The 23,994-nt window shown below is 40.0% G+C and overlaps 1 protein-coding gene across 2 annotated transcripts in view; it reads left to right on the forward strand.

Moving 5' to 3' along the window:
• The window catches only part of LOC130920017 (gamma-taxilin-like), an 86,754-nt gene extending 63,447 nt beyond the window's left edge, over nucleotides 1-23,307 (forward strand). The window contains exons 8-11 of one of the 2 annotated variants that reach the window (XM_057842770.1): nucleotides 175-249; nucleotides 17,583-17,675; nucleotides 20,120-20,215; nucleotides 22,411-23,307. In XM_057842770.1, the coding sequence (XP_057698753.1) occupies nucleotides 175-249; nucleotides 17,583-17,675; nucleotides 20,120-20,215; nucleotides 22,411-22,680 (534 nt within the window). In that variant the 3' untranslated portion in view covers nucleotides 22,681-23,307. The remainder of the gene's footprint in view (nucleotides 1-174; nucleotides 250-17,582; nucleotides 17,676-20,119; nucleotides 20,216-22,410) is intronic. The other variant, XM_057842781.1, reaches the window with a different exon arrangement.
• Nucleotides 23,308-23,994: the final 687 nt, after the last annotated feature.

The following is a 23,994-nucleotide window of genomic DNA, read 5'->3' on the forward strand; positions in this document are numbered from 1 at the left end:
TATCTTTATGTTTGAAGCCTGAAATGTGGCGAAAGGTTGCAAGGTTCAAGGGGGCCGAATACTTTTGCAAGGCACTGTATTTTGTCTCAAGTTTCACAATTGGTTCCCTTTCAATCAATGGAGACATTACTGTAAATGGATTTTAATTGTATATATGAACTTTTATGATTTCAGTTGCTGAAGGATGCCACAGAATCGAGACGCAAGTGTGAGATGATGAAGGAACAAGAGGTTCAGCTCAAGCATCAGGTCCATCACCACATACCTTAATATATGCTGAATGTTTATTTTGCATGGGATTTCTATGGATATGGTTGCAAAACATTGTAGTAAGCCTCATTTCAAGGTGTGCGAAATCGACACAAATTGTTTACTGTAAAAGCTGTTCTTTCAATTTTTGGCATCCAAGATATTTTATTTTTTATTTATTTATTTTTAAACCTGTCTTGTTCAGCTGCTTGACACTGAGAATGGTAATCTGAGTGTCCGATTGGTCTGAACACTTTTTATGTATCACATGGGAATATGACATACTCCCATTGTGATCATTCAACATGCCTCGTTTATTAGTAGAAAGCAGCGAACAGGAAGGAGTAGTGAGGGGACAGAAGAAAAGAAGGAGAGAGAGACAGAATAAGTACAAACAACATCATGAAGTAGATTGAAGGCCTACACTAACAATGACTATGTTGGTGCTATCGTTAGCCAGTTGTATTACCAGTTGACACCATGTGGGGGGCCTGATGAACAAGGAATCATGTTTTAAACTTAACTACAATATTACTATAATTATTATACTTTGGGTCCGAAATTCCTTTTAGGGTATATCACTGATTGTAAAGACACAGCTGTAAAATGTCGCTACAAGGCTGTATTTAAATTTGAAATCTTAACACGCTCATTTAAAAGTAATTTCATGAGTACAACTTTTCCATTAAGTTGACACCCTATCAAAGAAAATTATACCCAGTTTGTTTGTTCTACTGCCATGCAGGGCATCTCATTATCTAGGCCTCTTTTTGGCTACTTGCTTGTCACTATTATACGTTGTTATTATTATTAGAGTGATTTATTGAGTCGTCCAGTAGTGTTGTATCGGTCGTGAACGATTCGTTCTTTTTGAACGAATTGTTTGGGTGAACGAGACCGAACTAATCACCTTCTGCACTGATTCGTTCTATGAAGTTGGGGCTTGCCTTGTTATCTGCGTGGGAGGGTGTTGAGCATACTGACATAGCACACGACCAATCAGACGCCAGCCTCATCGCGGGCAGGGGAGGGAGCGGAAACAGAATCAGGGCGTCTGTCACTCACTCACTGTCACACACAGCCAGCGTGCAGGAAGGGGGCAAGACTGAGTTATGTCACTTCCCGTTCACTGACTCTCTGTCCTACCGAGAATGCTTAGATGATTCGTTCTGCTAGACGGCTACGCTAATTTATAGTGCGCCTACACCGGCAGTCACGCAGCAGCGCTGCGGCAGTGAACGAGCTAAGGACTGAAAGGAAAGGGCTTTATCACATATTCTTTCATGTTGAGCCTATCATATGCACCTCAAATGCACAAAAATCACCACATAAACACAGTGAGCAAAGTTTACTGTGCTTTTATCAACAGACTCGAGACTACATATGACGACATTGTATCCACTTTACAGTACGTTAAAACTTTCGCCAGTAGCTACAAGGCGATAAGGCTGAGCTATGGAGACGTCGCAGGGGCGGGCGAGAAAGCTGTCAAGAGACTAGCTGGACTTCATGGCAGCGAAATTTATCTAATCTGTGCCCATAGAAAATAACTATTTAGTATGATCACCATAATACTGATTTGCTATGAAACGGTAGTTTCATGACATATTTTTCCGAGAATTTTTTTTTTTTTTCCCCGTGTCACAGCTTGTCGGGTTGGGGCGCAAATTAATTAACGTTGAGTCCATCAGTCCATCCTGTGCGACTAAAGCGTCCAAAAATTAAACGCGGGGACTTAGGATGTGTATATATACATGTATGTCTCCATTTTCTTAACATACCAATGAGAGTGGAATGGTTACATTGTAAAGAGCAAACAATTCTTTTTTCGTCAGCATTTGGCGATATGAGATCGGGAGGGGATGACTGCGTGGAGTTGATGGGATTATTTATATATTAATACCAGTGCAAAAATGACATTTCAACACGATTTTTAGGTAATATTTTTTCGAGTGTTGTTTTATTTATTTATTTTCGTGTCAGAGAAGCCAAATAATAATAATAATAATAAATTTTATTTATAACGCTGATTTAATATATTATTAATATACATTATAAATTGATTATTTATTAATATTTTTTATATTTTCTTATTTGTGTGCAATAAATCTCACTCAACCGAAAAAAATAGCCGAAGACAGTTTATTTAAATTCCACATTTATTTGTTCTTCAGCCAAAATGACTTGGTGGTATATCAAGTGGCTTTCACGAGCAGCCAGCTCACGTAAACACGCGTTTAAGCTACGAATCCGGAAGGGAGCGTACACGCAATTTAGCGTGATTGAAAAAGTTTGTGCTTAAAAAAAAAGGGAAATGTTTAACCGTTTCCTATATCAAAGTGAAGCAAGCACAAGCCATGGCTTTGATCCCATAGAAATATGATAGACGCGGAAATTCTCATTGCTGCAGCGGCTGGGGAGACCCGGGCGCCGGCAAAGACGAGGCAGTGAAAAAAAAAAAACAGAAAAACACAGTCTGTCACTCACTTCTGAATCTACGAAGAGAGCGGCCAATGAAAAGCCTGTGTACTGTGCAAGAGGGGGAGGGACCAAGCCTTCCTGTTCAGTTATATATGCTAAGCGGTCTTTTGGTGATTCGTTTGGCAACGTCACTTCCCGTTCACTGACCGAACGATTCATTTGGGCGGTTGTGGGTGGTGGGGATGAGGAGGGCGAACGATTCGTTGAACGATTCGTTGAACGATTTGTTTGAACGAATCTTTTTACTGAACGAACCGGAATTGATTCGTTTCCTCAGGTGAACGACTTTTCCCGTCACTATCGTCCAGTGCCACGAGGCAAAAAAAATCCAGCCTTTCATTTATAAGTGGGCTTTTTTTTTTTTTTTTAAATATACCTTCAATATTAGCTGCCACTGACGGTGATAAACGTCCAATCCATTTCAAATACAGTTGGGCAAAAAGTATTTAGTCAGCCACCAGTTTTGCCAGTTCTCCCACTTAAAAAGATGACAGAGGCCTGTAATTTTCTTCATAGGGGTACCTCAACGATGAGAGACAGAATGAGAAAAAAAAAATCCAGAAAATCACTTTGTCTGATTTTTAAATAATTTATTTGCAAATTATGGTGGAAAAGAAGTATTTGGTCACTTACAAACAAGCAAGATTTCTGGCTCTTACAGAGCTGTAACTTCTTTTAGAGGCTCCTCTGTCCTTCACTCGTTACCTCTATTAATGGCACGTGTTTGAACTCATTCTCAGTACAAAAGACAACTGTCCACAACCTCAAACAGTCACACTCCAAACTCCACTATGGCCAAGATTAAAGAGCTGTCAAAGGACGTACGAGAAACAAAATTCTAGACCTGAATCTTGCTGGAAAGACTTCATCTGCAATAGGTAAGCAATTTGGTGTGAAGAAATCAACTGTGGGAGCAATTATTAGAAAATGGAAAACATGCAAGACCACTGATCATCTGCCTTGATCTGACGCTCCCTACAAGATGTCACCCTTTGGGGTCAAAATGACCCCAAGAACAGTGAGAAAAAAAAATCACAGAATCACACAGGGGGAGCGCGTAAATGACCTGGGGAGAGCTGGGACCAAAGTAATAAAGACTACTACCAATACCACACTCCGCCACCAAGAACTCAAATCCTGCAGTGCCAGATGTGACCCCGTGCTTAAGCCAGTACACGTCCAGGCCCATCTGAAGATTGCTAGAGAGCATTTGGATGATCCAGAAGAGGACTGGGAGAATGTAATATAGTCAGATGAAACAAAAAATGAACTTTTTGGTAGAAACACAACTTCTCGTGTTTGAAGGTAAAAGAATGCTGAATTGTATCCATACCTACTGTGAAGCATTGGGGTGGAAACATCATGCTTTACCTCTTTTTTTCTGCAAAGGGACCAGGACACCTGATTCGTGTAAAGGAAAGGATAAATGGGGCCATGTATTGTGAGATTTTGAGTGAAAACCTCCTTCCATCAGCAAGGGCATTGAAGATGAAACGTGGCTGAGTCTTTGAGCATGACAATGATCCCAAACATATTGCCCAGGAAACAAAGAGTGGCTTCGTAAGGAGCATTTCAAGGTCCTGGAGTAGCCTAGCGGGTCTCCAGAGCTCAACCATATATGAAATCCTTGGGGGGAGTTGAAAGTCCATGTTTCCCAACGACAGCCCCAAAACATCACTGCTCTCGAGGAAAACTGCATGGAGGAATGGGCCAAAATAGCTGCAACAGTGTGTGAAAACCTTTGAAGACCTACAGAAAACGTTTTGACCTCTGTCATTATCAGTCAAGGGAATACAAACAAAGTATTGAGATGAACTTTGGTTCTTGACCAAATACTTATTTTCCATCATAATTTGCAAATAAATTCTTTAAAAATCAGACAAAGTGATTTTCTGGATTTTTTTTTCTCATTCTGTCTCTCATCGTTGAGGTACACGTATGAAGAAAATTACAGGCCTCTGTCATCTTTATAAGTGGGAGAACTGGCACAATTGGTGGCTGGCTAAATACTTTTTGCCCCACTGTACGAGGATTGGCAGTGATCATTCGCAACCAGCAATCCCAGTCAAAATGGATTGGAAGTTTATCGCCGGCAAGGGCAGCAAATGAGTGAAATGATTTAAAATGTGCTAGCTAAAAAATATTTTGGCGTATTGGAATGGATTAATAGTATTCAGTGTTAATGTATGGGTAAATTAAGTTGTTCCACAACTCGGACCCTCTTCGCGAGAGCATAGACCTTTCCTGGGTGGCCGAGAAGTGTAGTAATACCACTCTGTAAAAAGTACATTTCATGAGTACAACTTTTCCATTAAGTTGACACCCTAACAAAGAAAATTATACCCAGTTTGTTTGTTCTACTGCCATGCAGGGCATCTCATTATCTAGGCCTCTTTTTGGCTACTTGCTTGTCACTATTATACGTTGTTATTATTATTAGAGTGCTTTATTGACTCATCCAGTGCTACGAGGCTAAAAAAATCCAGCCTTTTATTTATAAGTGGGCTTTTTTTTTTTTTTTTTTTTTTTTTTTTTTTTTTTAAATATACTTTCAATATTAGCTGCCATTGACGGTGATAAACATCCAATCCATTTCAACTACAAGGATTGGCAGTGATCATTTGCAACCAGCAATCGCAGTCAAAATGGATTGGGTGTTTATCGCCGGCAAGGGCAGCAAATGAGTGAAATGATTTAAGATGTGCTAGCTAAAAAAATTTTGGCGTATTGGAATGGATTAATAGTATTCAGTGTTAATGTATGGGTAAATTAAGTTGTTCCACAACTTGGACCCTCTTCTCGAGAGCCTTAGCATAGACCTTTCCTGGGTGGCCGAGAAGTGTAATAATACCACTTTGTAGTTGGAACATACTGTATTGTCAAGCTCCCCCATTAAAAGAGCAGAGCCCCGTACAGTGTCCATATTATGCCATGTAACATAGACATGTCAGCCAGTCTCAAAACATCTAGACATCAGTAACTATGGGTTCATCTAATTCACCTTTCATCCAAATTGGTGAGCTGAACCCCAAAAGATAGGAAGGACAGCCCTTTCTCTGCATCCTCATTGGATTATGGGTCAGTGGAAGACAGGTTTTCTAAGTTTACTCCCCTACCACTAATGATGTCATCAGTGAATTAGGCATACTGTCCGCTATGTTAAACCAGACTTTGAGTGGAGCATTGAGAGAAAATAAAAATGACGTTGGCAACTCCCACCCAAACAATGATTATGCACATGCGTGAAACAGCATAGGCTTTCTAGGCTACAGTATGTTGTATGGTGTCACTTAAATTTTTCCATACATACAACAAGAGCTGAGGAATGGGAGCAAATTAGTGGCCAAGTGATTATAGTTGAGAGCTCCACTGGGGTAAAAGGGCTAAGGGCTCTTTCATTTTGACATTAAGCATCCTTTGCCTCTGCTTTCCACCAACAGAGTGGTGATTTGCCCAAAAACTGCAACTTGTAATTCCACTTTTAGGCTATGGATACTCAGGGGCCGTTTACATGGTGACTCTCTGAGAATACGGAAAATTTCAAATTTGCATTAATATGGTTCCGTTTCCATTCGAACAATATTGCAATCCAGCATTAAAACGATGTAGTATTCATGCCAAGCCCTAGGGGGCAGTGCATATTTACAATGTGACACCCAATGATGCACATTGACCCCAACAACCTCCTCCGCCCGGAAGACAACATACCTGCCCACTTCAAGCAACAGCATTTTTCTTTTGCTCCAAAAGGCACAAAAATGGAAAGATTCAACATATTCAAATTAAAAATAGTACAAAAACAGTGAATTAAAGGCAATGATCTGCCATATTTGCTGTTTTTAATGTTTAGTAGCACCGCTGCACACGCCTAATGTGACATGTGCGAGTGCTGACGTTATCTGTGCGGGAGCTTTCCATTCATATGGATGTGGAGCAAGCCCTCCCTAGCCCCTGCAATCAAATGTTTCCACTTTGGAGCCTGGGTTTAATGGTTTGCGTTTTCACAGACACCATATGAAGGCAAGGCCATTCCGCAACACAGTCATTGCGTCTTGGTGTCGCAGAGTCGACATGTAAACTGCCCCTCAGGTATATGAAAAAGTGGACCCAAATCCACAATTACAACATTAGCACTTGGTGTCTGTCTGCAGGAGATAATGGCTTAAATGACAAATGACTGCCTTTAGCCAAGAAGTGCCAAACTTCAAAAATGCATCTACAGTCATGTGAAAAAATTTGCACACCCCATTAACTTCAGTGAGACACTTTTTGTAGCCATCTACCAGTCTTTGACATCGGTCTAAAGAAAGTTTGCCCCACTCCTCAACGCAGAATACTTTCAACAGTGACTGACTGTTGGAGTGAAAACACCATGTTGAGATCAAAGGAGCTGTCTGAGGCCTTCAGAATGAAATTGTAGACGTTTTTGAGTCTGATAAGGGATTTCAAAAGATCTCAAATCAGCCATTCCACTGTCTGGAAAATAGTCTACAAGTGGAGCACATTCAAAACAACTGCCAATATGCCAAGGTTTGGCCGTATAAGCAAGTTCACCCCTCGAGCAGACCGCAAGATGCTAAAAGGAAGTCTCCAAAAACCCTAAAATGTCAGCACGGAACCTACTGCAGGCTGTTGCTACTGTTGATGTGAAAGTGCATGCCTCTACAATCAGAAAGAGACTTTACAAGTTTAAAGCGTGAGTTCAGAATTTTTGACATCAGGCTTAATCTTCGAGATGGGGGGGGGGGGGGGGGTTGATTCGTCAGTGGAGTAGATTGAAAAAAATTCTGTATCGTTTGTTAGTCTTTTATTATTTTCAGGGCTCCACAGTGATTATGCTAATGCATGTCAATATGGCCAATTGGCATGCTAATAAAAACCGATATTCACAGATCGAACATAGTCAAATAAATTCCAAATGCAGCCCAATGTTCCCAAACCTCCTGCAGCCAAAACAATGTTTCACCAAACTGCCATAGTTCATTTAATTCTGCGGGACTTTTTTATATGCGTAATGGCACCACAATAGAGGGGAGTGCTATGGCCACTCGTATTCACCTTGGTCTGCTATGCGGAGTGTGGAAGGACGTCAAAATGGTGAAATGTGCTTTTAGAAGTTGTTGAAACATACAGAAGAAATGGACAAAGGAAAGTTTCCACCGCCTGCCTGTGAAGAACAAGGAACGATATAAAATGTGGTTACTCTGCTGGATATGACATACACACACCGGTGGAAAAAGTACTGCTTTGGAGTATTTGCAGCGCGCATTTTCATCGGTATCCTCTCCTGAAACCAAATGCTGTGCCTTCGACTGTCCAAACGTCTTCAAAAGCTTCTGATAAACAGGTAAAAAAAAAATTCATATATGAAAATATATCGCATACATGTGCATGCACACCTTGATATCGCAGCTCGCGTTAGTGAGGCTTGTAACAAACGCCATGCATATTTATGGTTCGCATTTTTAAATTGGAGACAATGGTCAATGTTCTGTCCAATATCTCACGAAGTGCATTTTTCCTTCATGTTATTATTTTAACAGCCGTTTGACAGGAAGGAAGTACTGCGGCGGCCATTTTTGTAGTATTTTCGTCAGTCCGTCGTTTGGTGAGAGCTGGTTGTGTTGTTTGCACCTTCGAAGGCATCGTCTTTCATTCCGATTCATTTTTGGATGCGACAGTGCAGCACAATAAAGCACCTGGAGCTCGGACGCTACCTCCCGACTCCCGTATTCATTTTGAATGGAGTTTGGCTGACTGTACACTTGTGTTCAGTCACACACGCACGCACACACACACACACACACACACACACACACACACACACACACACACACACACACACACACACACACAAGGTGAACAGTACAGTCAACTTCCGGATCACCATCCCGAATGCAGAAAATCAGTGGTCGCCAAACTATTCCACACAGGGCTGCAGTGCATGCAGGATTTCACTGTAACAAAACAAGACCACACCTTTTCACCAATCCGGTGTTTTATAAGTATAATCAGTTGATTGCAGTCAGGTGCTGCTTGTTTTAATAGAAACCACATTGGTTAAAAGGTCTGTGCTTGATCGGTATAAACAAAAACCAGGACCCACAGCGGCCCTCGAGGACCGGTTTGGAGACCCCTGCAGTAAATCCTTCCACTTCGGGTTGGGATTTGGTTTATGAATGGTTCATAGGTTATGTGCGTTAGCAACCGCCGTTTTTTGCACACCCCCACACACAGTCAAACTCTGACTCTGACTAGTAGTCGGTAGTATGTAAATAGGCAATGTGTCAATCATACAATATTTTTTTATCCTTTACTATTCGCCCCAGACACCTCACGCAATCAGTTATTGAAGTGTTATTTATAATAAGGATTGTGAGAGATCTGGGTGATATTGGAATAATTTATCACTTTTATGAAAAATTGAAAAGAAACCTTTTGAGCGTACACTGAGTGATAATTTAGTTTTCTATGTCCTTAGATAAGGGACACCTACCTAGCTTGTAATAAATAAAGGAATAAACCAAGAAGTAATCTCCGAGTTGGTCTTTGGGAAAGCATTGAACAGCGCTCCTAAATACGATTTAAAAAATAATTCTAAAACTTTTTTGCTGAACATGACAATCCTGGATGTTTTTTTAGAAATTAGGGTTCACCTTATTCCGTGGTGCGGTTGTGTCTACAACACAGGCATATTATCATGACACATCTAACAAGCTACTTTTTACTGTGATCTCTAGGTGACCTGGAGATGCTGAAAGTACACCCAGAAGAGGCTGCACTTTGTTTTCAACTCCATGAAGGCAAGGGCGTCAGCAAGCAAGGAATGCTGATGGTAGGCTCAATCAACATTTGTCCCATTAACAATTGCACTGTACCTTTCTTATGTGTACATATCTCAGTCAAATTTACTCTATTAGGGACTTCGAGATACAACTTCGAGTTTCCAAAGCAAACAAAAAGATGGGTTGCCCGGAGGAGTTACGAGCCAACAACGCAGACATTCTGACAGAATTTGTTGGCGCATGTCCTCGAACGACAGGATTCATCAGTAAAGTTTGATGATCCAGACTTTTATTTCAAGCCTGCAATTACAGTACATTCCCCAAAACATTGCAGGCATCGAAAGGCATGATAAAGAAAAAGTCATTTTACAACATGTCAGTAGATTTAAAAAATGAGTAGGCTGACATTTTCCTTTTTAAATTTTTTTTATAATGGATATTTTTGAATGTACTACAATTAAAAAAAAACAACATATTGTCTTATTTGTGAAATGTGAAGGTTGAAAAGATTAAAAGTTTCTGGGTATGTAGGAGTTGTACTTAGAACAATTGCAGAGCATTTTCAGCTTCCCCAAAACCATTGTAGTTCCCACTGACAGAAGTGTACTTGTCACGGATGAAGGAGACGACACACGATGAAGAACACGTCGCTGGCCTCTTCCCAGATGTTTGCCTTTCAACGCCAACTCAAGAACAACCCTATACGTCACCAATTGGAGTTCCCTAAAACAAGAAAACCATAATACAGGCTTATTAAAAAAGAAAGTGCCAAAATCATCATGTGATTGATCAAAAGTATATGATTTAAAAAGGTTACAAATCTCTAGTTTGGACACATGTTCAGTATTCCCAACAAATAAGCAGCACTTGACTATAAGCAGCAGGATTCAAAATGAGGGGGAAAAAGTAGCGGCTTATAGTCCGCAAATTACGTAACTTCGTTTTTAAATCAAGTGCTCTAAGGTGACCATCACCGGCACTTGAAATACATGAAATGATACTTGAAGTCATGTTCAACACATTTGCCTATGTCAGAGTTTTATAATGTTTTTCCATTATTGACATATTGTGTGATGATTTAGGCACATTCTTGAAAATAATTGCCATACTGCTACTGCTTTTTATATTGACATGCTGTTACGCTCACAATGCATTACTGTTGAGATGATATCGCTTCTTTCCTGAAGTAGAACTAAGCTTAGAGTATACAAATATTCACTATATTATTCACGTCCTTAAAAATTCAAAAATGTTTATATATTCTATAAAGGTGTCAAAAGAAATGGAAAAATATTAAATGAGGGTAATTCATCAAAATATCAAAAATCAAAAATTCAAAAATGAAACCATAAAAATTGTCTTATACTGGGGAAATTGTATTTATAGGCAGTAGATTTGGAAATAATAAGTATTCTGAAATTAAAGTAACTCCTATCTAGATTCTATCTAATTATAGTTTACAGTCTCCGAAAATTATATTAAACATTTAGTATAAGCAATTTCCCCGGCATAATAAATTGCATTCGGCACAATGCCAGTGTCTGTTTAGGTTCTCAAATTTTGTTACTCCCCTCTTATGTAATTTATTAGTTAGATTTCTACTGTGGTCTTTCTCTTAAAAAAATGGCTGCTAATTTCCCCAATAATTTCAAAGCAGCAAATACATTGTACTTGTCTTTTCATCCCAGATCATGAAATTGGTAAAAATGTCCCCCCCCCCCCCTTTTTTTTTTTTTTTTTGGGAGGAGGGGGTCGCAAGGATTGCCCAATTCCATCCGCAGTTGATCCAAAAGATTATATTTTAGTGAAATTTAGCATTTTCAAGTCCTTTAAAAACCTAAATCAACTTTTACATTGTCCAGTATTTTAAAAATACCCCATGAAAGAGATTCTCCCTTCGCATTCTTTAGGGAGTCAGTAGTGGCTAGGGAAGGACTATCTTATCTATTGTTTTCCCAAAACAACCAGAGACTTGAGCTTGAGATGGCCCACTTTAAAACTTTGCTCTTTCCTAAACTTTAACCCGTTAGGCAAGTTATCTCAAACCAAAATTAGCTTCTATAAACTCCAAATTAAACGGAACTACAAAATAAATAAAAATCAGTTTTACAAAAGTGCAAAAGAAAAAGAAAATATATATTAAATGAAACTATTTTCTTCAAAAGGTCAACAATGAAAAGCAAATATCCACATTAAAAATAAAAATAAGACTTAAAATTTATCTCATTCTGGGAACGTTCTCTCCGATGTAAATTTGGAATCGTATTAAGTATTATGGCCTGTCTAGACAAAGTTGGGTATTTATTTCCTATTATAATTTCATGACAGCAAAAATTAGGTCAATTATAATTGTCTTCTGATGTCAGAACTAAAATCAATTAGGATATACTGTTGTTCTTTGGATCACAGCTGAATTCACGACAGCTAATTCTATCAACATGTGATCCAAAAGTGACACCTTCCCCCTATTCATCATGCTCAAATCCCTTAAAAATTCAATTCAATTTCAAACTATTCGTTATACTAAGAGGGAGCCATGATGCCAATTCCCCGTTATTAACTTTAAGGTTTTCTTTGCTTTTTCTGCTCGCTTTAGGAGACTCTCCACATTGTTTTGTGAGTCAAAACATTGGCTCGAGAAAGCTTATCTAATCTAGGACTTTACCAAACATCCAGGAACTTCAGCCTTCTCTGTTTCTTAACCTGCATTTAAAAGAAGTATCAGTTTTTCAACATCCTCATAAAGTTTATCAAACTATCATTTATGTTATATTTCTTCACAAACCTATTTCAATCTTTAGTCAAGACTTATGAAACTACGGGTATTCTTTTTGGTTCTGGGTTTCTGGCCGGAGCTGGAATTGTTGTTACCGTGTGATCAAGCCGACACCGACACGCCAGCCCCGCCGAATAAAACCAATTCCATTGTTTTTAAGCAATATGAGCGGCTTTTGTAATTTTAAAGCATTCTATCATTTCCAATCAAGCTCACGGGTTTATTTTTCTCTAATGCCGCCTCTTTTTCACTTTATTAACTTTTCATCTCGAGTTCTATTTTAATATTCAGTTTTTTTTTCATTAGACTGTCAATTTGATATCACCAATAGTAAAATGTACTTGAATGTGAGCGCGTGCGCCCCCAAGCACGGGTACGCGGGTAAAGAGATGAAGAAGCCCGAGCGCACACAAGCGCATGATATCAATCCATAAATGGAGTACTACGTCCTAAAAGAGGGACTGTCGCCCTTTACTCAGTTGTTTCAAGTCTCCGCAAGCTAAACCAGAAAAATCGGGGTTTTTAATTTTTCGTGTCACGGGCACTTATTTTGGGGCGAAAACGTCCTTTACTCAGTTGTTTCAAGTCTCCGCAAGCTAAACCGGACAAATCGGGAATTTTTAATTTTTCGTGTCATGAGCACTTATTTTGGGACGAAAACATCCTTTACTCAGTTGTTTCGAGCCTCCCCAGCTACACTGGTGAAATCGGGGTTTTTTAATTTTTCGTGTCACGGGCACTTATTTTGGGATGAACCCACTAATTTTGAAAATAGGTGCATAACAGGAAAAACGACAGGAATGAAGGAGAAAAAAGGCGCGAGTGGGAGGGAGGAAAAAGAAGCTCCCGAGTGCAGGCTCCTTTAGGCAGCATCTCACAATTTCTGGCAATTGTTAGCCTCTCGCAATTTAATTGGTTTCCGGGGACACCCGCTTCCTAATCTAAACTTGTCCTTTTATCGTTTTTTTTTTTTTTCTTTTTATTCGCCGAGCCTAAACTACAAAGATGGATGTTGTACTTCATGCACAAATCTAATACTACCAAATTATTGTAAGACTAATGTTACCAAACTATTTCTCTGTATCCCTTCAAAAGAAAGCAACAATCACGGTTAGACAAAACACAAAAATGGTCGAGGGTCGCTCAGAGTCAACCGTTGCCCGCCTTACATTATGACCAGACGTCTTTTTACCTTTTGGAGGTGCACCCAAAGGGCTTCAGTTGATGCTTCCGCAGCCGCTCGTCCATCACCTCCGTCGTCTGGGCTTATCGCGTCGGGGTCGCCAACTGTTGGAATTTAACCCCTCCTGGCCAAGGCGCACGGAAACAGCGACACCCGAACAAAGTGCCGCTCTGCCGATGCTGCCCCCGCGCGCGCCAACCGGGAAGGCGGAACTCCGCGCGTTCATCTCTGATGTTAACCCTTCGTACTGACTCCATGTTCCAAAAGTTTGAAGAAGACTCACTGAAACCAGGTTGACAATTTATCCGTCGACAATGGTCAAAAAACAAGGCAAAAACAGACGACGGAGGGACCATTCTGGATCCAAAACAAGGCTACATAGAAAAGTTTCCGAGCAGCGAATCACGTTTGTTATCTCAGTGTCCAGTCTTTTTGAAGTCCGTAGTGGAGTGGGCCGGGCTGAAGGTGTTGCTTTGGGACCATCCCTCTTTAGCCGGTTTTAGGCGGTTAGGTTTGTGTGTCGATAGGACGTGGTTGCCACAGCGACCGACGTTGGTCTTAATGTCCCAGGCGCCCGCTATCAACTTTGTTATCCGGGCTGGCTCTACTTGTTTCAGGACAAAGCGCGCTGGTCTTTGTCATTGTTTGTTTGTCGGGAGAACTGATTGCCAGAGTTGGTGCGTGGCGCACACGTTGGGCTTCTGTGATAAGATGGCGTTGTGTATCTATTCTGTTTCTTTAAACTATGGTGTGCTATTTATTTTACTTTAGGTGTGTTAGAGTAATGCAGTCCTACAGTGAATATGAGAAATGATACTATTCCCTGATTGATCATATTACGTGAGTTCGAGTAATGCAAACAGTTAGACGGTGCCTACGAGAAACTGTACCATTTTTCCTTTTCCCTCTCATGAGCGCCGATAAGGTGATTCACTTTACTGTGTTCAAGGCCACTGAGTGAAGTCTGCCTAAACTATAGTTACATGAATGTGTGAGACTAATGCAAACAATTATATGGTGTGTGCGAGAACGGTACCTTTTCCCTTCAATTGCATGTGTCATCTTTGATTCTCCTGCATGCATACATTTTTTTTTTTATTAGTATGCTAATTGGCCATATTGACTTGCATTAGCATAGGCACTCCAGAGCCCTGAAAAATAATAGAAGACTAACAAACGATACGGAATATTTTGAAATCAACTCCACTGACAAATTAACCCCCCCTAACTCGAAGATTAAGCCTGATGTCAAAAATTCTTAACTCCCCCATTAACCTTTATGGGAGGTGTGCAAGGAGGAAACCTTTGCTCTTCAAAAGAATATGATGGCCAGACTGAAGTTTGCCAGAGTGAATGTAGACAAAGACCATGACTTCTGAAATAATGTTGTTTAGACAGATGAATGTAAAATTGAATTTTTTGGACACCAGAACAGGACATGTTTGGCGTAAACCCAATACAACTTTCCAGGAAAAGAGTCTCATACCAACTGTGAAGTGTCATGGTTTAGGGATGCTTTGCTTCGGCAGGACCTGGCCAGCTCTCCATCATAGATTCCACCATGAATTCTAACGTGTATCAACGGGTTTTTGAAGAACATGTGAGATCATCCGAGAAAAAATTAAAGCTGAAGCGAAACTGGACCTTGCAACATGACAATGACCCAAAACATACCAGTTAATCCACCAAGGACTGGCTGAAAAGGAGGAAATGAGTCCTCGAATGGCCGAGTCAAAGCTTACTACAAAGCTAAAACTTAATCCCATTGAGATGCTGTGGGGTGACTTGAAACGGGCTGTACATGCAAGAAACCCCTCAAATATCTCACAGCTGAAAGTATTCTGCGTTGAGGAGTGGGGCAAACTTTCTTCAGACCGATGTCAAAGACTGATAGATGGCTGCAAAAAGCATCTCACTGAGGTTATTTCAGCCAAAGGGGGTAACACGAGCTATTAGGTGGTAAGGTGTCCCAACTTTTTCCTCAGTTTTGTTGATAAATTTGGTTTAATGAGTATAACAATGTTAAATTTTGTTGTTTACCTGCTATTAAATCACTTTCTCTTCCAGAGATAAAGAAAAACAAGATCAGGCATTGATATGTAAACATTTCTTAATAAAGAACAATATTCAATGGAGTGTTCTAATTTTTTTCACATCACTGTATGTTAAACCCATTTCTTCTCTTTGGCAAGCGGTACAATTTAAAAGCACAAATTTCCCTCTCCTCTGCCATTATTCTATCCAATTGTCAATGTCTTGTGTAACATATTTGACATCCAAATTTGCCATCTCACTAAAATTTCCTTTTTCCTTGTAGAGCTGAACTCAGCCCATTCCTGTCCCTTCCCAGGGCTCTTCACAATCCTTTCCTCTGGTAGCATGAGTGCAACTCACTTTCATTTAGCTGCATTGTCTTTTGTATCCTAATGAATAGGACATAACTCACTGGCAGAGAGGTCCCAAATCTGCTGAGACTTTATATTGAGGTGGTTGCAGCATAACGTTGCATTCGTAGGAGTAATTGACGGAGCCAAAACTCGGCGTATTTAATTTCCATTGACATGCGGATACATGTCAGTGGAAATTAAACACGCCAAGTTTTGGCTAAAAGACAACTTATTCTCCGTCAATTCTTCCTACGAATGCAACGTTGAGCTGCAACCACCTCAAAAACTGATTTTGCCATCTTAAGTGGGTTAACATATCCGTACAGCAATGTCGACATAACTATGGATCCATCCACTTGCCTTCGTCCATTAGTAAGTTTAACAAGATTTGTCATGCCTGGATTTGTGACATTAGGCTTAATCTTCAAGTTAGCTGGGGGTTTAATTCGTCGATGGACTTGATTTCAACAAATTCTGTTTGTCAGTTATTTGTTGGTTTTCAGGACTCAGGACCATTGAGCTTAGCCACTCCAATCTTAACATGCCAATTAGGGGTGTGACAAAATATCGAAATGGTGATATATCGTGATACTTTGTATCCCAAAAGGTTATCGATATGCTCCTGCCAAGAATTGAGATTTCGTTTTAAAAAGGTGTCAATATCTAAAAAAAATAATAAAAAGGAACAAACAAGTTGCTACCAAAATCTTCCACCATAATAGTGTCTCAATTAACACTAAGGCTGCATTGATGGTGCTTGATGCCCAATCCATTTAGACTAGGAACGTTCGTTCATTCGAAACCAGAGCATTCACAGTAATTCTGTGATTTTTAGGGCATTTACAGGTCACTTGCTGTTCATTTCAGGGCATTTACTGGTCATTTCCTGTTGAGTGTGAGTCACTGCCTATTCCTTTGGGTGATTCCCAGGTCACTTGCTGTTCTGTAACTCAAAATAAAGAGGAAATGACCCATAAAATACCCTTAAATTAACAGGAAGCAACTGAAAATCAACAGGTAAATTACCTTAAATTGCCCAAAATTACCTCATTGCCTGGCATTGGCTGCCATTGACAGCCATAGACGTTCAAACCGTTTAAAGTGGGAGGGATGGCAGCGAATTAACATTGAACTGCCACTGAAACTGTACACAAGTGAACTCAACCGAACATGCAAAACCGAACTGTTGCACTGATGCATTACATCTAATTCCATACCAACCTTCAAGTAGCTCGGAGTGTGGATTGCTTTCGCTCTGTATCAATGACCGCAAGTCCTCTCTGGGCATTCTCAGTTGAAGAAATAGCAAGGAGGACTTTTACTTCCTGGTTGCTCCACGGAGAATGTGCTGGCTCCAATTTTTGGGTGTCTTCTTAATTACCACTGGGTATTTTTTTTTTTCTTTCTAATATGGCGGCTCCCCGAGACAAGCAAGTATGGAATGGGCATAGCTGCTGATAGTGAATCACCAAACAGCTACGTAATCGAGTTCCTATGGCCCCATTGAAAGTCTCTACCTCAGTGTCGTAGTCGTCTCCCTTTATTTTATGGTCTTTTCAGTTTTTTTGGAGGGAAGGGTTCATTGAGAAGTCAGTTCAATTGCAATCTGATGGTTTCGTTTCAAATATTTAGTGGTAGTGTTTAATGGCAAAAATATGATTTTCCTTGAAGTCCAAAAATATTGACTTAACTAACTCCAAAACTCATCTTATGTGTCTTAGCTTTCCATGTACATGGATAAGTTTGAAGAGTTTCAGAGCACTCTGGCTAAAAGCAACGAGGTCTTCGCCACTTTCAGGCAAGAGATGGAAAAGGTAATTATCACGAATCTCAAACGTGAACTCTTTTTATTTTCTCCTTTCTATTTACTGCACACTAATGAATCTGGTGGAACTCGACTGAACACTTGCACACTGTGACGTTTGACACTTAGGCTAGGTTCATACTACAGGTCTTAATGCACAAATCTGATTTTTTGTCATATCCGTTTTTTTGGCGTGCCCGTTCAGACTGCCTCTGTCCATTGAGACCATTCAAAATTATGCATGCCTTCTTAATTCGCGCTGAGCAAGAAGACCCGCATGCGCAGATGCATCAAAACAAATGGCCGCACATACTGGCTGTCATCCGTCATTCCAAGGATATCATATTTTCCTTTCCAAAAAGAGGACACAAATAACAGACATAAATAATCCCCGTTTAGGCTTATATTCAAAGTTTATATGGTTTGATAGCATGCACGCACTGTCTGTGCATGTCACAAACACATGCGGAAAGTTTGCCCCGATGCTCAGTCGTGTAGGCAATGTTGAAATATTGCTCACATAGAGCAGAGAGAAAACCGATCATTCTCAGGCTTATCCTCAACCCATTTTTATTTTTTTATGACTGTTGTCAAGCCCTTCCCCAAAAGCCGTGTTCACTGCAAGCTAGCCGCTAATAACGCACAGCTGCACCGCTACCGTAGCGTCTCTCTCGCTATTTGATGCCGTAATTGCTGCATGAATTCCGATTCGAGAGTCTTGACAGTTCAGACAGCCAGTCACGTTCTGAAAAAATGTGGCCCAGATCGGATTTGAAATGGTCGTCTTCTGTGCGACTTGTCACGTTCAGACCGTCAAGTTAATGCCTGGCTCGAGTCGGAAAAACGCGAAAAAATCAGATTAGTGCATTTAGACCTGTAGTATGAACCTACCCTTAGGTTCCCTGAGAGCTTCGGCTTCTGAATGTTTGGCAAGAGCGATGTCAAAAATTACATAGAATATATTGGTCAGACTTATCCATAGCAGTACTCTTGAATTGCATCTGAATTTCAATGGCAATACTGTACATGCAACAACACGAGGGCCGCAGTTATCGATTAATCTATCGTTTATTTTAGTTAATTCAGTCATCAGAGAACAAACATTTAATGCACTGAAAGATAATTTTAGGAGGTATAAAAAAACAAACACATGTCCATGCTTACAATAACATTGATTTTGACCTACAAATCCACTGGCGCCAGATTGCGTTTTTAACACAGCAAAAAAAGGCAATTACTAAATAAAATACATGAGTGTTTCTTCCAACCCTAAAGAATTGTACTTTCATTTCACAAGAGCAATAAATGCATTTAAAACAAATTACCTGTGCATCAATGGTGAAACAGTAATAATAAAATGAGGATCTAAGTACAACAAAATATTTTCTGAAAGCTATGGCAATGTATCAAAGAACAACCATTTATCGATTTGGTTTTTTTTTATGTCTGATGTTTTTTACACATTCATGCACACCCCCCACACCCCCCTACACAAACTACACAAGTCATCCTAATGCACTAGTTCTGTCCTCACTAAATGTGATGTTATTCCGTTAGACAGACGCCAAACAAGACAATTTGTGAGTCTCCGTTATTTGATTTTTTGTAAAGCTGTAACACAAACACTTGTACAACTATATGCAAAATTATATACATTGATACCAGTTTTGTTTTTGGCTGCCCTTTTAATTTTCGTCTTAGTCTTTTGGACCAAAATATTTATTAGTCTTGGACATATTTTAGTCATTTCAAAATGTGTTGGTCTTCGTCTAGTTTTAATCAATGAAAACTCAGACAAATTTCATCTAGTTTTAGTCGACAGTTACTCAAAATGATTTTGTCTATAAACTTAAAAAGTTTTAGTTCATGAATAAATAAGTAAATAAAAGGTTTTCAACATTTCTGAATAAACATTGACAAATACTGCTAAATATACTTCTAAAGTAAATTATGAATGCAAAAAAACAAACATATTAGCTAAAAAAAAAAAAAAAATTACAGCCTTATGTTGCCTTAACAGGGAGCATCTGGATTCAGCCATGTTAGACAAGCAATGTAGTATTTAACGTTGCCTCCAAGGGGGCAGTACACCCTCCCAAATCAATAAGACTAAATACACCACTTTGAAAACAAACCTTTACACGCCACTCGAATTAAATGATTAATTGAAGCAGCAAAATTTAATTCAAAGCTTTTTTCTCATCAAATGACTCTATTTGACCAATAATCGTTGCGGCACTAAAAACACGCAACAACGACGACAACATACTGGTTGAGCCCCGGCCAACTGCCAGGTGCTCTCTAGCTTGCTACAATAAGCAGTAGATTGCACATACTGTACAATACATTCCCAAACTCTATGCTAGGTCAGATTGTGTTAGTAGAACTAGTTTGTCAGGTTCGGCCATGTTCCACAGTTATGGTGGGTGGGCCTAACTTTTTTTTTCTTTTCAGATGACCAAAAAGATTAAGAAGCTGGAGAAAGAAACAACACAGTGGAGGACAAAATGGGAGAGCAACAACCAGACTTTGCTCCAGATGGCAGAGGAGGTATCATTGCTAATTGTTCATACTTTTAAGAGTTCCAATAAGAATATGACAATTGTCATGTTAAAGCATTTATTTATTAAATCGATATGAACAGTAATCCCTCATTTTTCGCAGTTAATGGGGACTCAAGTGCTAATATGCGTCTGAAAAACACACTGATTAGCATAATTGCAAAATACCCTAAGTAGTAACGTTTCATCAACCAAAAATACAAACAATACAATTAGCTTCATTTACTCACCTCTGACGCTTCATAATTTTATTGATTCAGCAACCCAGCCTGAGTGGAGCAGTGAACTCGCTCTAATCCCTGGTACGCCCAGCGTACCATGACACACAAACAAGGACTGCTCATAGCTGCCGGCAAAAATTAACAATCATTTGACAACAAATTTATTAATCCATTTTTATCAATTTAATCGATTAGGTGTTGCAGCCTAAGTGATGTTTGGGGGGGATTTGGCACACCTGGATGTGGCGGAGGTCAACTCTCAACCGAAGCAAGCGTGTAGACAGGAATATGTTGCTTAAGTTGCAGGTAATAAATAAGTTTAAATTCACCCAGATATGTTGGAAGTTTTCTAGGTGACTTTTAGTGCTGTCGAAGAGGGTAAAAAAGGCGAAAAGTATTGTTGAATATCCCCCAGATGTCTTAGAGGTGTTTGACGAAGATATTGCTCCATTTTCGTGGAGGTTTGTAATGGGCTTTGGGAGTGCTTAACCACAAAAGGATTTGGCTTTATTCCTTAGAGGCACTTGGCAGCAAATTCAAGTGCTTTTTTTACTATGCACCAATTCATGCAAACTCTTTTTGACATTTTAAAGCAGCAACAACTTTTTAAAAGCAAACTTTCCTCACACCTTTACTTAGACTATGCAATTAGAATAGCAGTGGTTCTCTAAAGCCCCTTTCACACACGCCGAAATACTGTGAAAATCGAGGGATTTAAACAGACAGCCCTTGTAAGTGAACGCAATTTCCCGGGTCAACTGACATGGAGATTATGCGGACATTTCACTGGTCGCGTTTTAGTATAATTCCCGTGAAAGTCCCGGGACAAGGCTTATGTGAAAGCAAGTGTTAAATTTCCGTGTCGCGGCACGATGGCTGATGATGTAAATATCATGGTATGCCGATCGTCACTTCCGCTTTCTTCGCAGTAAGACAAAAAGTGGTAAACAAACATCGCAATTATCAACATAGCAAGCTGGAAATAGCTAAATTAAACTGAAAACATAACGAAATTAAATTGCTACTGGATCGTAAAGTCAAGGAAGAGAGTATCGTCCGTCTTTGTGGTTTATTTTGTTGCCGATCGAAACTGCGGAAACATGGTTGTACCTCAAAGCAGAAAACAATGGAAGATTCGTTCAAGGGTTTATTAAATAAAAACAAAAATACATGGGATTGCCGAAAAGGGGGAATAACACGATGGGTTCGTGACAGTAGGTCGACGGGGATCAAGAATACTGACGATTGCCGATAAAATAACAAAACAAATACACTCAAATACCAGCACTACTACGTAGGGGATTTCAAAACGAGGGCGGCAGAGGTGTCGAATGGCGCCCAGCAAGTTAATATCTCGGCACCCTTCTCTTGGATAACCTGGACTTAAATAGTCTTGATGAGCTTGAATTGGCTGCAGTTACGACGTCGGAAACGCTTCCTCTGGAACAAAACACGATTTGACCAACATTGTGACAGCCGATGCCGACCAAAAATAACGAAATGTCCAGGTTATAAAATCTGGCCAGCAGCCCTCCCCATACAGAGAGCGCCAGTGGGCAACACGGTATAAGTGTGTGAAAGTGTCAAACACGCGTTATTCTCGGGACATCTCTACATGCGTGAAAGCAATGACGCGAGTAAATCCCGGCTCACCTTACACAGTAATTTCCCGGGTTATGTGTGTGAAAAGGGCTCAACTTTTCCATTTCAAAGACCATCATCATCTGATCATTCTGAGTACACAAATGAACCCATTAGTGTCATTTGGGCGACACAACAATCTCACTTTGTTGTACAAATCAGGAATATGTTTGTCATTGAAGACAGAACTGTCTGGTGTTTCATACTTGGGTTCCAAAACATGCACGAGCTGTATGAAGCGCTCCCTGTAAGGGTCCTCGCACATCTAGTTGTTTTCCCTTTTCCTTTACTGAATTCATGATGAAACTTCTTTCTTTTCTAGAAAACTCTACGCGATGGCCATTTCAAGGCTTTGCAGGGTAAGTTGGAGCTTTTGGAGAGACTCTGCAGAGCTCTACAGAAGGAGAGGAATGACCTCAACAACCAGCTGAGCCTCATGCAGGAGCATAGTGATGAGCCTCCTCCACAGTTGGGAAGTGAGGAAGACGTAGGAGAGGATGAGACAAAGGGAATCCGCAAAACTCCGACACTACATGAGATGGAGTCCGTAATGGCCTTTGAAAACACCACTGCTTCAGCATCGTCAAGCTAGACCGCAGAATCTGGACTAAGCCTGGACCGCTGTGGTGCTCGCATCTGCCCGTTTTTTTTAAAATTACTTATACACTTACGTCTCTAGTTTTCTACATGAATGAACAATTAGCCAATATCTTATTTGTATGGTAGTTTAAGAATAATCATTTGAATGTATGATTCTTCTCTAAACCTTTGTTGTCCATGTTTGCAGTACAGTAGTTTTAAAGTTTGGGGTTTGTGCTCTGTTTTCTACTATAGATACAGTATTTTCAGAGGTAATGGTATTTTCACACTTTTTCATGAAGTGCATATGCATTCAGGTCTCATTGATCATTAAAAAATAGTGGGTATTTTACCACTAATGTCATTGCTATCTGTAAGTGTAAATGTTTTCTGTAATGAAATTGATTTTCATACCTTACATTAATGATAAATGAACAAATTGCCCGTTAGCAAATACTATTTCTTTATTTCAAATGTAGTCCTAATGATCTTATGAACTTAAATTCATTCCTGAACTTTGCATGTTTTCCCTCAAGGGATGCTCCTGTGCTATTTTGAAGAATAAAGTTTTTTATTTTTATAATTGTTCATTCATTCTCTTTACCACTTATCTCACGAGGGTGCTGGAGCCTATCCCACATATATACAGTATGGGCAGGAGGTGGGGTACAACACAAACTGGTTGCCAGCCAATTGCAGGACACACACGCTGTACAGACAGTGTTCAATCAACCTATCGCTTAGTCTTTGGGAGGAAGCCTGAGAAATTCCTCAGACACGGGAAAAAATACAAACGCCACACTACAAGGCCGCAGCCTGTGATTGAACCCTTGAGCTCAGAACTGGGAGGCGGATATGCGAACCACTCTTCCACTGTGCCGCTTTTTAATTATAATTGTTTACAAATCCAATCACAGAGCCAATGACTGATAGTGCCCATATTAAATCCATCCAGCTTCTACCAATGAGGCCTCTGTGCATATATAACTTTCTGCCAACAAGGGAATACATCAAATGACCCAGAAGGAGCCAACGGCAAGAACCAGGGATGGGTGTCTCACTTGCCAACAATTTTGTTCGATTAGCTGTATCACTGAAATAAAAGTTACTGAATAACAGTCCCGAATATAGATTTTTTTTTTTTTTCATTTTTTTTAAGGTAATGCTGTAGGTTAACGCAACCCTCCTTTGAACGCCCGATTAATTATGGCTGCCCCCCCCACCCCCCCGTAGTTTGGACTTGACCATGCAGATGCTCTCGTGGCCAGCAGAGAGCCAGAATGAAATACTGGTTTTAAGACTAAATACTGGTTTTTAATGACCAAAA

This window comes from Corythoichthys intestinalis, chromosome 1, assembly GCF_030265065.1.
Source record: "Corythoichthys intestinalis isolate RoL2023-P3 chromosome 1, ASM3026506v1, whole genome shotgun sequence".
Taxonomy (NCBI): domain Eukaryota; kingdom Metazoa; phylum Chordata; class Actinopteri; order Syngnathiformes; family Syngnathidae; genus Corythoichthys; species Corythoichthys intestinalis.